Source organism: Centruroides vittatus, unplaced genomic scaffold, assembly GCF_030686945.1.
Source record: "Centruroides vittatus isolate TY-2023 unplaced genomic scaffold, ASM3068694v2 contig_2818, whole genome shotgun sequence".
In the NCBI taxonomy this organism is placed as follows: Eukaryota; Metazoa; Arthropoda; class Arachnida; order Scorpiones; family Buthidae; genus Centruroides; species Centruroides vittatus.
The window spans coordinates 165,350-182,715 of NW_027121792.1; the positions used below are offsets into that span (position 1 = coordinate 165,350).

At 29.0% G+C, this 17,366-nt stretch overlaps 1 protein-coding gene across 3 annotated transcripts in view; it reads right to left on the minus strand.

The window, feature by feature from the left end:
• The window catches only part of LOC136972132 (muscle calcium channel subunit alpha-1-like), a 220,850-nt gene that overhangs the window by 135,873 nt on the left and 67,611 nt on the right, over positions 1-17,366 (minus strand). For all 3 annotated transcript variants that reach the window (XM_067266680.1, XM_067266679.1, XM_067266681.1), the window contains exons 3-4: positions 6,912-7,016; positions 6,662-6,801 (exon numbers count right to left, since the gene is read on the minus strand). In XM_067266680.1, the coding sequence (XP_067122781.1) occupies positions 6,662-6,801; positions 6,912-7,016 (245 nt within the window). The remainder of the gene's footprint in view (positions 1-6,661; positions 6,802-6,911; positions 7,017-17,366) is intronic.

A 17,366-nucleotide genomic window follows, 5' to 3' on the forward strand; every position in this document is an offset into this window, starting at 1 on the left:
GCAAGCGTTAATTGTATCTTGTAGTAAGTGTAAGTTCTGATGTATTTGTCTATTATTAAACCTTTGTTAATTGAAAGTCAAGGTGTTGTCTATGTAAAGTCCTCACGCATACATTTTACCCAACTTATTGTCTGGAGTACTGTCAATACTTCTTAGACACTACACTAGAATACTTGGATAACATTAATTGGTTAATCTTAGCTTTATCCAATTTGTGTGCTCTAGCCAAAAAATATACACCAAAATAAATATATAAAAACTTTATATTTCATTTAATATCATATAACTATATAAATATAAATAACATAGATAGTAATATTTTTTAAACATATTTTGGTTCCATTCCATTCACATTTTGGTTTAAATGCATTGATGTAAATAAAAAAAAGTAATAGGCCCTATCTGTGCATCAAAAATCATGTATATTTAGATGTAATTGAATTTAGTTTTAACCCAAATAATCTTGTAAATTATTCTGATTATTCTGATTTACAACAATCTATTGTGCTGATAACTTATTTAAATCTTTGTAAATACTTGAACATTAATGAAGTGTACAGCTCTTTAGATAAATAAAGTAATCGCATTAATTAAATAAATGCTTTTAATTTTGGTTACTTTCATTACAATTGTAATTAAGCTGAAGATAAATTTAGTTTTTTTCCCATACTATTTTATTCTGAAGATTATTATTTTTTTAAATAAAAATATAAAGTGCTTTTTTTCCTCACTCATAATTTATAACATGATATAATATAAGTTTTATACATTTAAATAAATGAATTTATTTTAATATAAATATGATTTTATACACATCTTAATTCTGTGACAAGTGTTAGACAGTACGTCTTATAAAATTTAATATTTTTCTTTATCTTGGCTTGTTTATATTATAACAACACTGGATATGTACTTATACCCGAATTTCCATCTGTAGTTGTTCTTTACAAAAAAAAAATGTACCAATTCACTGAGATTTTACATCAACCTGAAATGCATATGTAGAAGAGAAAATTGATTAATAAATTGTACATTGTTAAACCAATGGATATTTGTTTGGCTGTTTGAAGTATTATACCTGATAATAAAAGATTAAGTATCATCAGTATTTGTTAATTTTGTTTCTTAATCACTGTTTTCTATTTTATCCAATAGCTATTACTAAGAAAATAAAAAAATTTCTAAACATTATGATCCTGTCCCATTTATTTATTGCCAGTCACTTCTATAAATTCAGAACATGACATTTGTTTAATTTAATACTTCCTTAGATGAACTTTAAAAACCTGACAAAAGTAGTAGTAAAAAACAATTTGAGAAGTTTAGAAAATATAATTATTAACTAGAAAAGATAGCAATCTAGAAAGAGCTTCCAAATTGTTTACAGTTTGATAGTTGAAGTTTAACGAAAGTTCATCAATAATATCTTTTTACACTCATAACAGCCGTAAACGAACGGGTTAATCATTTACGGCTGTTGTGAGTGTATTTACATATATTCTCAGGTTTCGTTGATGTATATTTGAATATCTTTTTACATTGCTATGTTTAATTTTATCACAATAAAAGGGTACGAATATAACTCAAGATATTATACTCATTTTCAGTTAATTCTTAAGCGGAAGAGTAATAGAATGATGATATGCTTTAATGCAAAAATTAGAATTTTCAGTATGATAGAAAGACAAATATTTCATTTATTTTTGTATAAATTTAGTATAATACCTAATATTACTTAATAATTTGGTATTTTCTAACTCCTGGATTTTTGCAAAAATAAATTACTTTACTTACTTTTTTTGTTCTTTAAGATTTAGAGTTAAGAAAAATATTTAGCTTTTATTCCTAATATTTTGTTTTATTGATTTCATGTTAATGAAAAATATAAAAACAATTTTATCTTATCTTAAGAAAAACATTCATTTTAAGAAAGGTAATGAAAAAAATTGACTTGGATAATTTTAAGAAAAAGTTATTTTGTACCAAGTACTGATTTTAGAATCTTCAAATTCAACACAGGGGTCACCCTGGCTTTTTTATGGCAATTGCCAATCCATTCACCATATACATTTTTTATTCCCCAAAATAGAAAGTTATTCGCCAGGTTACTTTTTTGCTTTTTGTGAGTTTTTGTAGGAACGTGAAATGAAGGGATGACTGGCAATAAACTGTCATAAAAACTCTGCATTTTTAAACTCAATTTTACTTTTGTTTATTAACAGTAAAATTAACAAGACTGATTCTTGTTCTGTGATACTCTTTTTCACCAAGTGACTTTTTTTTTTTCTTTTTGGGGACTGCTCTGTGGCTATTTGCCACTCCAATTGCCAGATAAATATAATTTTTGCAAATTGAGAATTTCGTGACATGCAGCATGAATCCTGCAACATATTAATAATATTTAATTATAAATACAAAAACTTTACTGAATTTTTACTCTTTTTGAGTTAGATAAAAGTAATAGTTTTTATATAATTCAAATCATATATAATTATTTGATAATATTTGTTAATTAATGAATTTACTTCCTATAAAAATAACTTTGTTTTTGTGATAGATTTTTTTTATTTAAAATATAAAAGACAACAGTGTTTAATATTTATGTTAAGAATAAACTACATGTCTTTTGGCATTAAAGTCGTTTAGTCGAAAAGTTCTTAATTACAAACAAGTACTTTCAATATTTTAAAATGTCATCTTCAGGCAGAGTGTACTGCACAGAACATTCAAATTACAATTTTTAAAAAGTATGTTAAAAGATTTCAAATGCACAGCTTAAATCTCAGTGCATAGTTTTTATAAAAAATTGAACACATGCAACATAAATTTTTAGATTAATTTAAGTTAAATAAGAAGCATGTTAGCAATGAACAAAAGAATAAAATAAAAAGAAAAATGAAAATGTAGAAATCTTAAATAGGAATATGTTATAATTTTATTCAAACAAACATCCAATCAAATACTGGAGGAAAATAAAATTCATCCAACAAAACCTTAAATACTCCAGTTAACTAAACCAAACCAAACGCTCCCTTCAACAACGCATAAAAAAACACAAGTATAACATAGACAATCAGAAGCATACTACCGCCCTTGCATGTGTCGCCTCTGAACCCGGAATCGCAGCCGATCTACAAACTGCCCGTCTCATTAGACTCTCCCACCGCACGGACCAACTCAGAATCATGGAGACCCTCGAAATATACAAAGCAGGATTACGGAATGCGTGCATTAATTATAAAGATGCGACCAATGTTTCACAAGCGTAGAAGTACTGTTATGAGGGGGAGAACCCACAGTAATTACATCTTAATAGATTTATTTAACGGTTATCCAGCAACTTGCAGTAATAACTTCTCACGCGCTAAACTGTCATCTTAGCATGAGCAGATTGTTTCATTTTCAATCTCAACCATTTTATTCGTAATTTGAATTCCATTGGATTTGATTTGCATGTTCCATTTCACATGTTGGTGTATTTCTTACCACGATATCCCGAGGAAGACCCAGACTGGGTCGAAAATGTTTGATGATCTATGAACTTAGTTAACTGGAGTATTTAAGGTTTTGTTGGATGAGTTATAATTTTAACTTGTTTTTTTTTATTTTAACATTTTGTAAAATTTTGTAAAAGTGTAACCCATATCTCTGGTAGTTCAAGAGTGGCTTTGTTACAAGGATCTAACATTGTTATGTATAATGACTCCCAGAGAAAGATGGTTCTGTGATTTAGACATTGCTTAAGAAGGGAGCTTTAGCCCATAAGCATGTAAAATCATTCTCTAATATCTTTCTAATAAGGTCAGTAGTATTTCTATTATTATTAATGTCATCCCAATGTTCTTGAAAGCAATATGCTAATTTTCTGGTGGTAACTCATATAAAAAGTTTTTGATCCCATACACATTTGCTGTAAAGGGATCATGTAGACTCCTGATTTCTGTATAAAGGTAAGACTATCCCTATTGTTACAAAGAATTCTTTGTAGAAATAATTAAGGCAATTAAAAGCATAATCCCTTGTTTCTTGGAAGCACAAACTATACTTAGAGAAACAGTCCCTAAATATGAAATGGAAGATTGTGCAAATACCAGATCATTCTTATTGTTAATAGTGTGTAAAGAAGCGGATGGGAAAAGAGATCTACAGACTAGGTTATTAATATATTTAAATTTTGCATACAAGTACCCTGCATTGGATATTGCTGCAGCCAACAGATGTAGTTCCTCATGTACTAATAAGAGAGATGAAGGAAATAAATATGCTCTGTGAAAGAATTTAACATTAAAAGACAGTATAGTTTATTCTTAATCTAAGTTTGACATTGTTACTGAGCAGATTTCTATAAATATTTATGTTAATTTAAAGCAAACAGATTCTCAATTACCTTCATTAATGACAAGGAAGAATTCAGACTCAAAGAGAAAAATATCAAAAATATCAATTACCAATAGATATCTATGATAAAATTTAATAATTAAAAAATATTTTTTATTTCACTATTTACAAATATCTATACAGACTAACAGATTAACAGAACTGTTTTTCTAGATAGTTTTCTGTTACGACAGAAAACCATCTAGTAAAATTATATTCATAACTTCAACTGCTGTAAAAAACCAAAACAATAAAAGTTAAATTTGATTTAATATTACTTTCTAAAATATTCTGAACATTTATTCTAAAACACATCTGATTATTCAATACAGTAGAGCGTCGTTTATCTGAATCAATTGGGGACTGGGATTGTTCGGATAACTGATTTTTTCGGATCACCGATTATGTATGAAAAAATATATTAACCTATCCTATGTTGAAATTTTTCTCCATTGCGTGTCGCTTCGTGTTGAATTTTCATTGATTTTAAGCCTAACGAAAATTTTTATAATAATAATCGAGGCTATTGTATCGTTAAAAATTATTTCTTTATTTTGTACAAACAAAATAAATATATTGAAAAATATAAAAACAAAAAATTATACTTTAGAAGTTAATCTAGTATCAAAAACGTTCGATTCAGCACGACACAGTCCGACTGGAAAGCTTTTGGTTAATCGACGTTTTAGTTGACCGGCTTTCGGATAAACGACGCTCTACTGTATATATTAAATCCCTGCTAACTCAAACTTCACAATACTTGGACATATTTTTCAAAATATTGTATACATACAGTAATTTAAAATTTTTGACAATAGAAAAATTAAAATTAATGATTATTTATAATTATAACAAAATTACAATTAACAAATATTTTTTTATACAGAAGTCTTTATGATACCAATATCATGCATTATATTATTGTAGTTGGTAAGTTACTGAAAACTATATATTGCTGTATACTGTACTATCATGAAATTTTTTGAGCTCAATTTCCTGTAATAATAAATTCAGCAGTATAATCCACTAATGCCCAGTAAACTTTTGCATAGAGATGATCTTAATAAATTAATGTACTGTACAGCCACCTTCTCGTTTTCCATGTCATCAGAGAAACTCTGCTAACTTGGATTTTTGTAAACTTGGACAACTCTCACCACCTATTAGTCCAAGTTAGTGGAAGTTTATTGTATTTGTAATTTTTAACTTTATAGCATTATTAAGAAAAATACATAGCAGTTCAATTTTTATTTTTAATAACACATATTGTTTAACACAGATATTACAGGTACTTCTCACTTTACAACTGAGTTCTGTTCCGATGACTACGTCATTAAGTGAATTGGTCGATAAGCCAGGAGCTTGCGTAGGGAATATAGGATCGTTGTAAAATTATACAAATTATGCAACAAACTTCAAATTTATTCATAAAAAGACTATTATAGTACGCTATTAGTCTATTATAGTACTATAAGACTATTATAGTACGCTTAGTGCGCATGTCACCATTCGCCACTGACCGACACTCAGGCTGAGAAAGGGGATTCCCCGAATTGCAGATCGAAACTCAATTGGTTGTAAGTGCGAGTGGTCATTAAACAGATAGGTCGTAAAGTGAGGAGTACCTGTAATTAACTTCTATTTAACTCTTTCAGTAAAAAGTGCATTATATAATATATAATAAATCACATCAGCCATATTTTTTTCAGCAGAAACACTTTAATATATGAATGTTTTTGACCACATTTAGTACCCGAGTCAGGATTCAACATTAATCAAATCATTACATTCAATCTGGTTAATGTTGAACTATGGGTCACAACTCCTAGTTTGCATGTCACTAATCTAAAGAATAAAGATTTTGCATTTGTATTCTTCATATGAAAAGCACAAATAATATTTATATTTTTAAAATATAATAATATACATTTGAAATAGTATAAATAAATAATATAATAAATATGAAAGAATTTGTATTATAAATGCAGTTATGAATACTAAATCTATAAGCACTATAACATGGTAAACATGAGCTGATAATTTACATTAAAATGATTAAAATTACAAATCATATTTATCAATATGTGTATTTTAAATTATAATACTGGTTTCATGTATTCAGCATTAAAATTCACAGAGTGGTGAAAATTTTTCTACATATAATAGTTATAAAAGTTATCATCTAAATATTAATAAAACTTTGAAATTAAAATATCTAAATATTTAATAAGATATAATAAATAATAATAATTGTAATTTATAAATTTATAATAAAATTCCTTACCCTATTATTACTATTATAAAGTCAAGAAAATTCCAACCATTTCTTAAATAGGCACCAGAATGAAGCATAAATCCGTAGGCAATGATTTTCATAATACATTCGATGGTAAAGATTACTAAAAAAACATATTCTATTTTCTCCTGTTAATTAGAATGATTTTAAATTAATCATATTTATATTATCATAATAGTTACAAATAAACTACACAGTAGACCAAATGTACTGTATTAAGTAAATATTATTTACTTACTAAATAATGATTTACTTGATTTGAATCTGCATTAGGATAAGGTGTATATACAGCAAGGGCCACGCAATTGCAGAAAATTGTTAATAAAATAAGATATTCAAATGGTGTAATAGATAAGTTAAGGAATCTTTCAAACAATCACTAATTATTTACACATACATACAAACAAATAAACAACACTATTAAAGATTTTCAAAATTCTTTAGTTCTTGTAGATGTAAATACAGTAGACTCCCCTATAACACGGGTTCATATAACACGGATTCGTATAACACGGCTAAAAAATTGCAATCGGGTTCGTATAACATGCCAAAAGAGACTCATATAACACGGTAAAACGTCATCGTGGACTCGTGTTGCGATAAGATTGGTCGAATCTGGACCAATAGTGGATATTGTACAAACCATTGAGTTTAAACGAGCACTGGACCTACTAAAAAGCATTTATTATTCAACGGCCATAAAAATTATATTTTTATTAATGATGTCTCCAAAGTTAAATTATTTTTCTGCAAAAAATTCACCGATCAGGAGCGCCGTTCAATGAGCCGCTCTGCGACGAAAAGAAGCTTAAGCAATGGCGTCATCAAATGGTGCACACTCGGTAAGTAATCCTACAATTTTTTGTTTATAGCATAGTTTATGTGGATTATTCCCAAAAAATTATATGTGATTTGAAATGTCGAGTCAAATTAGTCTAGAATTGATTAATTTTATGGAAGAAAACCTTTCAAACAGCACATAATCTAACCCCCTAGCCCGTAGTCCCTAGCCCCTAAACTGCACACTTGCCGGGCTGTGATTGGCTTATGTATTTAAGTGACTCGTACAACACAGATTCCTATAACACAGAACATATCTACCGTGTTATGGGGGAGTCTACTGTATACAGAAAAATATATACTTATCTTCATTATTAATGTATCCAGTGTGAGCTACAGATTTATTCATTCAGTCAGTAATTAGATAAAACTTAATACATAATTGGAAGTAAAAAAATAATACAAATACATTTCTGTTAAGAATTGGTAGAATTCTATTTTTTAATTAAATTAAAAAAACAACATTTTTTTGTAATGTACTGTGGAAATGCAGAATTTATTTGAGAAAATAGCCTCATAATAGAATTTGAATGGAAGTGTTGGAAGAGGATTGGAATCAAGGAGTAGGAGAATCAGACTTTAAAGGACGTTCTTTTTTTAGAATGAATGTGGATATTCCGTTCCAAGAGTGTTTACTTGGTTTAATGCAGCTTAAACAATGTATATGTAAACTGTCTGTGAGAAATTGTACATTAGTTGGTAAATAAACTGTTATTTAGTTTTGTTTTTAATATTAACTTGTATAAATTCAGAAAGACCCTCTTGATGTACTTCTAAACTCAAAAGACAAAGAAGTCAACTGAAAAAAAGAGAACCTCAAACTTAATTTTTTCCAAAGCAAAATGCATTTTCAATATACCTATCTTAAATAAATTGGTCAATAATGTATTAATTAGTAGAGACGACATATCTTTATTTCTGCCAAATTAGTATTTTATAAATCACATATAACATTACGTAAGTGAAAATTATGAGGTAAGATGATAACGTTATAATTGGTAGATTTCAGATCAGTGTAAATAAAAATACATTTAAATTACAATAAAACGACATGTGGACTTTTTTTTCGCGAGTTTCAGTTTTAACTATTCAAATACTGGATTAAATATTTGAGGTTGCTAGAAAAAGTTAATGATTAAGCAGACAACGTTATATATTTTTTTTTATTAAGTAAATATTTTAAATTTATTAGTTCTCCCAATGTTTAATATTTATTTATTTATTTGATTTTTATTACATAATACTAGATAACAGGTGATTACTTCTTTAAAAATATAACTTTTAATTTAATTTAATCTTAATTTTTATTACAAATATTTCAAAATTATTTAAAACAAAAATCAAAAATTTAAGCACAGGCATTATGTTAATTATATTTAAAAGTAATAAAATACATATAATCTTTAAGATGCAATCTAAAATGACTTTCAAAATTATGGTAAAAAATTTATTGAATAATTTATTTAAAAATTATTTAAATTTTGTAAACGATTTTAAAATGCGGAAATGATTTTGAATCTTTAAATTTTGATGTCTCTTACTTTAAAAAATTAAGATCTTTGGGATGGAATATTTAGCATAAATTAACAAAATATTGATAGATCAGATTAGAGCCAAATTTAGACATTTTGTGGTCCTACAGTACTACATATAAGAAGACCTCCCTCCTATAATAAAGAAAATACAGGTAGGCCTCCTACAACACGGTAGATACGTTCCTTGAAAATACTGCGTTGTGGGAAATCGCATTATAGGAGACACCAACTCAATACAAAAACTGAGATTCAGTTCCAAAAAGAGAAAAACTGCCTTTTATGGTGTAACATTTTCATCATTTTTTTAATTTATGTACATAAAAAGCTTAAATAAATTTCATCATCATATAAAAACTAAAAAGATTATGATTTCAAGTCAAAATCAAAAAGAAACATAATGTTATGCTCACAAATTCAGTCCTCGTCGTCACTTATTATAGTTGTTCACGAATGTTTGACTGGCCTTATTTCAAGATCTGAGCTTGTTTCATCAAGTTCCACTGCACTTATGTGATCCGTTGCGATTTTTCTGTTATGTGAAAGATAATTCGTTTCTAAATACCCTAAACCGCGTTGTAAGAAAATTTCCGCGTTTTTCCAACCGCGTTGGAGCGAAAACGTGTTGTAAAGGTACCGCGTTGTAGGAGGCCTACCTGTATATATATATTGCCTATTGAGATAAAATGAGGCTCTTCATAACCCAAAGACTGAAGTTATAGTTTATTTAGATTATATGTATATCTGACTCTGAATCAGATAGAAAACATAACAATTTTCAATTTTTTTTCTCAATATTAATAATATTTCATAAAAATCAAAATATAAGATATTCAATAAAAGTCAACTCTGCCATGAAATCATTATTTCCTGAGATGTGAGAAAAGACAAAACAAGACTCTTATATTGTATAGTATTTTATTTTTATGAATTTAAGCTACAAAGAAACTTAAATATTCTTAATAAAATTAATTCTAAATTAGAATTATTGTTAAATTGTTATATGTGCTTAAAAATTATATATAGTGATGATAAAAGTCTCTTCCTAACCAATTATTGAAGAAACTAATAATACAATGGAGTGTTGAGGAGGAAATTAATAATACAAACTAATAATAATGGATCTTATGCCAATGACTGCCAATAGATCTTTTTTTGAAGTCAGAACTGTGCTAAATAATGATGCAATTATCCAGTATCTTCTTTCATGTCAAAAGTGGTAGGACTGCCTTAAGTCCTGAGGAAAACAATGCAAAAAAATCAATTGCAAAATTATACAGAATGATAAAGCAAGTTGAAGTTTTATTGCATTTCAAAATACAATGTATGATAAGAAGGTGATATAAGAAATAAAAGAAAAATCCTAAAAAAAACTATTCTTTTAGATTTAGATTCATGTTTTAAATGGCTGTTACCTACACCTTTCAAACCACTCTTTAATTTTGACTTGATAGCATTTGAATACATAGAATAAAAACAAAATATGTAAATATCAATGGTTAGTAATGTTTTCCATTTAGTTTTTATGTCATTGGGTTGCAATTTGAAAAAACACCTATAAATTCCTACTGTCATCTCTCTGTCTATGTCTGTCCTTCCTTAATCTCGAGAACAGTTGAATAAATGAAATTCAAGACCAGATATGGAAAGCTTAAGAGCAGGAGGCCCTAATAACTATATAAAAACTTTTATTCTAGACCAGAAGTCATGTGAATTCAATTTAAAAATTTCCCTCTGAATGGAGTTACATAGATGACTGGCATGACTGTTGTTATCAGGTAAAGTATGATGTACAGGGGCAAAACACTACAAATTTGAGATGGAAAACATGTATTTTAAATTGAATAAATTAAGAATATGATTAAAAATTTCAGCATTGTGATGAAGTCACAAAAAATAATTGCTTATTTCCATTGTATTGTATATTTTCATTCCAGTTTTGAAAGCCTGTTTCAGAATTCTGTTTAATATTTAGAATATAATAAAATCTAAAGTTACTTATTTTGTCATTCTTCACAACTTTAAGGTATTGTGATAGGAATTCTTGTGTATTTATTTACATATCGAAGTAATTAACAATAAGGGAATTGTAAGTCATAATAACAACTATATGTTATTGTCAGGTAATTTTTGTTATATATTATTTAAAGTTTTATAAAGTTTTGTTTTAGCACCATGCTTTTGTAAACCTGCTGAGGTGGGACCTGAAGATCCAAAACACAACAGAAAGGGTGTACAGGTATAATACAAGATGAAAATAAAGATTGTTTATTTCTCTGAATACATTTTTTCCTTGGTTGCAAAAACGAAACACCAGTGCAATACATCCTAATAATAAGCTCAGTCCTCATAGACCAGGGGTGGGAAAGCAAGAGTTCAGTGGGAGCCGAAATATAGGTTTTGCAAAATGCATGGGAGCCGCAGTTCTGTACTGTTGTGCAATGGTAAGGCGTGCAATTTTATTATATAATATAAATATTATTTAAAACAAATATTCAATTTTTTTAATAAACATATTTGCACAAAATTATAAAAATAAAATTGTAAAAATAATAATAAAAAAACAGAAATTAACACTTTCAGCAAGAGCCGCACGTAACTCAAAAAGAGCTGCATGCGGCTCTCGAAGCCGCATTTGCCCATGCCTGTCATAGACAAACATTTAACAAATTGGAACATCTGAATTTTTCTAAATACCTCTTACAGAAATCAATCTTAGTAACTATAACTGAATGATAATTAAATTTGAAATCCTTCTTGTAGTGAGATATTAATATTTAGAATCTAATCATTATCTGAATTATAAAATCTTGATATTAATAATGATATCATATTCTTATAATGGATAAATGGAAAAAATTTATTAATTTTTATTTTTCTTGTTAACTTCTATTCAAAAATTAAATTTTAAAGCAAAGTAACTTATCAATATTTCTTGATTGCTAATTAATAAACTTCATACAAAATTTAAATTTCATATGAAGTTTATTTTAATGTTATATAGAAAATTTTAATGTAAGGTTATGTATTTTGATACAACAAAAAATCTTCAGTTATATATTATCTAAACTTATTTATCAATTATATACTAAGTGGGACTTGCAACAATCTAAAGGTCCCAAGCAGCAAAAGCTGAATTTCACACAAAAAATAGTCTCAACTTTTGTGTGTTGCAACTGTGACTATGAAACTTAGGACAATAAGGCAGTTATTGCAATAAGCCAGATCAATCTGTGGCAGTTAGATTAATGGCAGCATGTAGGATTTCAAGATACGGGCATCAGAAAATCAATGTCACACAACAGGTCCCAAGTACACAATATGTTTCCTATGGGTGACACACACTTGGGATCTTGAAAGTTGCACTGCTATCTTGACAACATGTTTTGATAATATAAACAAGTGGCAAAAAGGTTTACCACATTGGATGGTTTCATTGGGTAGTGAAATGCCATGTTTTGAAATCCATTACCTTGTAGGATTGTAAAAAAGCCAGTAGACTTTCCATAAAGAGCCCAATATGTAGGGAAAGTTTGGAGCAAAGCAGAATTGCTAATGTTTCCTTCCAAATATCTCAGAGCATTTAATATGAAACACTTAAATGAAATATGTTATAGTTATTGCATGTGTTAATGTCTCTGTACATTTGATGATTACTGAAATAAACATGACAAATAACTGTAACTGATCTTTCTATAGGTCTTTAGTCTGAGTGTAACTTTATGTAGGTCTTCAGTTTTTTCATATGTCCCAAATGGAGAGGCATAATGAAAATTGTGTTGGAGCAAAGAGAAAACTATATGAAATTCCTTTCTAAATAGCTTAATTTACCAAGTAGTGTCTTCATTTTATTGGAACATAGGATACCTAGCATGATCCAGAAATGATACCTGCAGCAATCTGCAAACAATTTTATTTTCATACATCACACTGATGTCTTCAACTTCAGGAAACACCAATGTATTACTAGTATTTCTATATTCTCAAATAAACTTAACATGAACAACATCTTTGGTGTGTGATTCATTGTCAAACTCATCCTCTGGAAAAACAACAGCAATGAATTTCTTCACATTTCTCTTCTCATCTTTCTTGTGAATGATTAAGTAGTCTCCTAGCTTGTCATCTCTCAATTTCACTGACTATTTCAATATTCCCAGCATGATGTAGCTGCACAATTTCTGGTATGTCAGTAAAATCTTCCATATTAGTAGAATCATTATAGAGGTTTTGGTCATCAACAGACTGCTCAGATTCTGAAGCAGTCTGCTAGGTGGGAGTAGTGCTTTTCACTTTCTTATGGATGATTTTTGTTCCTGATTTTGTTGCTTAGAAGTTTCATGCAACAAGTTATTTTGACTGAGTTTCTTCTGTTCTTTTTCTCTTTCAGTTCTGCAAAGCAAGGATTACTTATAAGGACAACAGTTTTTCCTATCTGTCACTTTTGATCTAATGTCTCCTTCCACAGACATGCCTTAGGAATTGGTGTAATAACTTCAAGAGATACAGACAAGGGTACCTGTACATTGGGGCATTTGAGGCACATGCGCCCTTTTGTCTCAGTTGCCCTCTTCCTAATCTCCAAGGAGGTACCAAATTCCATGATCAACAAACAACAGAAAATTCATGACTTCTAGCCTATTCTGCAAATATAAAAGAAATTAATGAACAATATTTGTCTATTGTTTCAGAAATTTTGTCATATGTTGACCAAAACTATATTCCTTGTTTTCAAGGCTAAGTTAGCCCAATGCAACCAGTACCACCTTGTGGGAGCACTGATCTGTTGTTGAATTATAGAATTTAAAGCTTCTTGCATAATGTACAATACCCCTCTTTTATAGCCTGAGTGTACCACTGGACACAGACATGAAAATATGATGTCCCGCTAGCCACCTTGGACCAATGGCTAGCAGGACATCATACTTTTGTGAAACAGCTAGTAGTTTCATGGTATCATTTCAAACACTTCAGACTGCTTGAAACATGGATAACTCCAACCACAACTGTTGCATCATTTTTCTCTTGTATCTATCTGCATACCATTATTAAATATTCAAGCACCTGCAGATAAAAAAAACTATTGAAACAGTGCTTCACATATTAACTTATATAATTATTGATGTTGGTACTTTTGTCATAAAATAAATTTCAATTTACATACCAGAAAACGTGTTTCTGAGCTGACCATTTGCTTGTGATAGCCTCATTAATAAGCAGGAACAAAGTAGAAACAAGCCAGGATAAAGTGTAAAATTTTTCATTATTTATTTATTTATTTATTTGCCATGGAAAATTTTTCAGTTTGCCCCTTTCCACTCAATCCCATGAGAAACACATGCACATGCTCAGATAGACAGTGTATGCCAAGTTAACGTAACAAAAATTGCAAGCTATTATAAATGGCCCTCGGAAAAATATACTTCCATTTAAATCTATAAAAGAACATAGCTAAGACAGCTTGCTCACTTACTTCGAAACTTACAACATGCAGCTAAAAAGAATATTTTTATCTGTACCTCCTTGGTATTAGTGTTTCACTAGCCTGTTGCCATATGCAAAATACACTGTCATTGTTATCTTCTAGGCTGATCACAAGTCAGATTATCAAATCAAAACATATATATCACAAGTTTTCACTTTGTCCCTTCATCCTGCTTTGCCCCAACTTCCCCTACTTCAAAAGGTCCAAAGTGCACACCATACATAGGACCTATTGAGAGTCACAGTGATTTTAACAGAACTGCAGTGCAAATTCAATTTTTGCATTTACAGCTTTTCCATTTGTGGCAGACTCACATCATCTCCAGAAACAATGAGGCCATTCATAAGTAATACAACTGCACTGAAATGAGATGAGAACATTCATAAGCACAGAAATCTGAATTTGGGTGGAAGTGGTACTTGGAACCTTTTGATTTTTGCATACCCCCAAGTATTGTGAATCACAATTACTAAATTTTTAATTTCAATAATTTAGTTTCACATTACTGGTTTATATATTTGACTATGATGTTTAGAAATAATTATCTTTTAGTTATTATTTAATGTTTAAAACTTTAATTCAAAATATCTTTAATAGCAGATATTAGCATTGATCCTCATTTGTCTTCCTCTTTTTCAGAAGAAAACGCATCTCTCTGAGATTCGTGATGTTCTTCATTCAAGAGTTCTTGGAGTTCTTCTGTTGTCAGATCAGTTTTAGGTTCCATTATGTGCTCTTCACTGTCATCATTCACTTCCAATTTGAGATCTCTAGCAGTTGTCAAAATTTCATCCATAATTTCAGGGACATTTCTGTCTCTCTAAATGCAGGAAGGACACAGCTTTCGCCAAGCAGAATTCAACTGTCATTGAGTGACTTTTGACCATGTCTTTTGAATGAGTTGGATAGCTTCAAGAATGTTAAATTTTTCTTTCCAAAATGTTTTTAATGTCATCGTTGAGAAGAACTGGTATGCTTCAAAACACCTTGAATTCTATCTCCTCGTGTTACAAATGTGGAGTTTGTTTCTTCAGTTCTCCAGAAATTTCTGTAGCTTTCTCTTGAATGATAGTCATACTAGTTACATCTCTTTCCATTTCCCTTTTTTTTATCCAAATTAAAAGCAATCTCTCCATTTTTTCATGGATGGACATTGGCACATTTGTTTCTCAGAAGTGATTTTTGTTACTCCTTTATCTGCTTGAGTCTTCTTGATTATATCTTTTTTAGCTAAGATTGTGCCTATTGTAGACTTGTTCAAGCCATATATACTGCTTAGCAACATCAGACATCTGTCCACTCTCTACCTTGGCTATTTATCTCTTATTTGGTTTCTACGGTAAGCACAGTTCTTGACACATCACTATTTTTAGATTCTGTAACATTATCAATTTAATTTTAAATAAAAAGTTTAGAAAAGCACTTAGAAAAATTCAGAGAACAGAAATCAACTAGTGCACAAAAACATTATTTAAATGTGAAGCCCAGACAAAATTTGAAATTTGGAGTTAAAACATTAACGAATATCCAATAAGACAGTTAAACTCTCACCTTTAGAAAATAAAAACCAATGCAAAACTTAACAAGTGCTCAACAGTCTCCAGAAGACTATAAAAAATTCTTTCTGTCAAAAAGGCAAACATAAGGCTGGAATCACAAGTGAGAGTTTCAAAGTTTGGAGGAATACTATCTGATCAGTATTGGGTTGAGCATCAATGTCAATGTCTCCCACACTCCAGGTTTCAAACTGTCACCTGGAGACAAGGAAAGACCATCAGTATTTATTATTTTACATCGCTTTTCATGTTTGTTCTGTGAGGTATTCATTATTTAAACATGTGTTTGTTGTCCGAACTTAAAAATCTTTCACAAAAGTATTCATTGTCCGATTTGATCGCCATCCAGACTGTTTCTTAACCGATCACTCACTGTATCAATGTTTTTGAAACAACAAAAGTTTTTTAAAAATTATTTTAAAATGCACGTGTCTCACTTCCATTTTTAACATCAAATAATGTTCTTAACAGAATAAGTTAATCAATTTTATAAGTTATTTACATTAAATTATTATTCTAAACATATAAAAACAGTAGCCTTTAAACAATTTCTATTTATTTAACGAGTAGAAAGATTTATGTGTCGTTTTCTTATTACTTTAATAATAAATTATTACAATATTTTATTGAATTATTAAATATTTGTTAAAAGAAAAACTTTTATATACATTAAAATATATTGTAATAAATTACTTGAATGAAAACAAATATGGATGGCTCTTTTAAAAATAATAAATGCTATTGCTAATTTAACTTTGAAATTTCTTGTTAATCAATGATACTATCTCTCAAATTTTAAGCAATAAAATGTAAAACTGTAAATAACAAGTGAAAATATATAATTTTGCACAACTGAATGAAAATATAGAGAGAATGATTTCTCTCCATATTTTCTACAGGTTCTTGATTGATGTGCAGATTATAATAAAATCATTATATCAGAATCTATGCCAGTGCAGTTAACATATATTTCATGTCAATATCTAATATATTTTCTTAGTATAAAATCAGTTAAAGATATCTCAAATAATCTCCAGGAATGGTATCCATCTAACATCGCATGTCTTGCTACTGTCAAAGTTTATTGATAACAGCAAGATATAAATTATTAGAATATTATTTGCAAATACTCAAGATTTCAATTTATAAATAATTTGAAAGATATCTCAATATAGTAGAAGCAGCTTATTTGTGCATTCTTAAAGCACTTATTTTGCACATTGTTTGCTATTTCCATATTCACAAAGCTAAAATTTACTTATTTTACAGAGAGACTAACA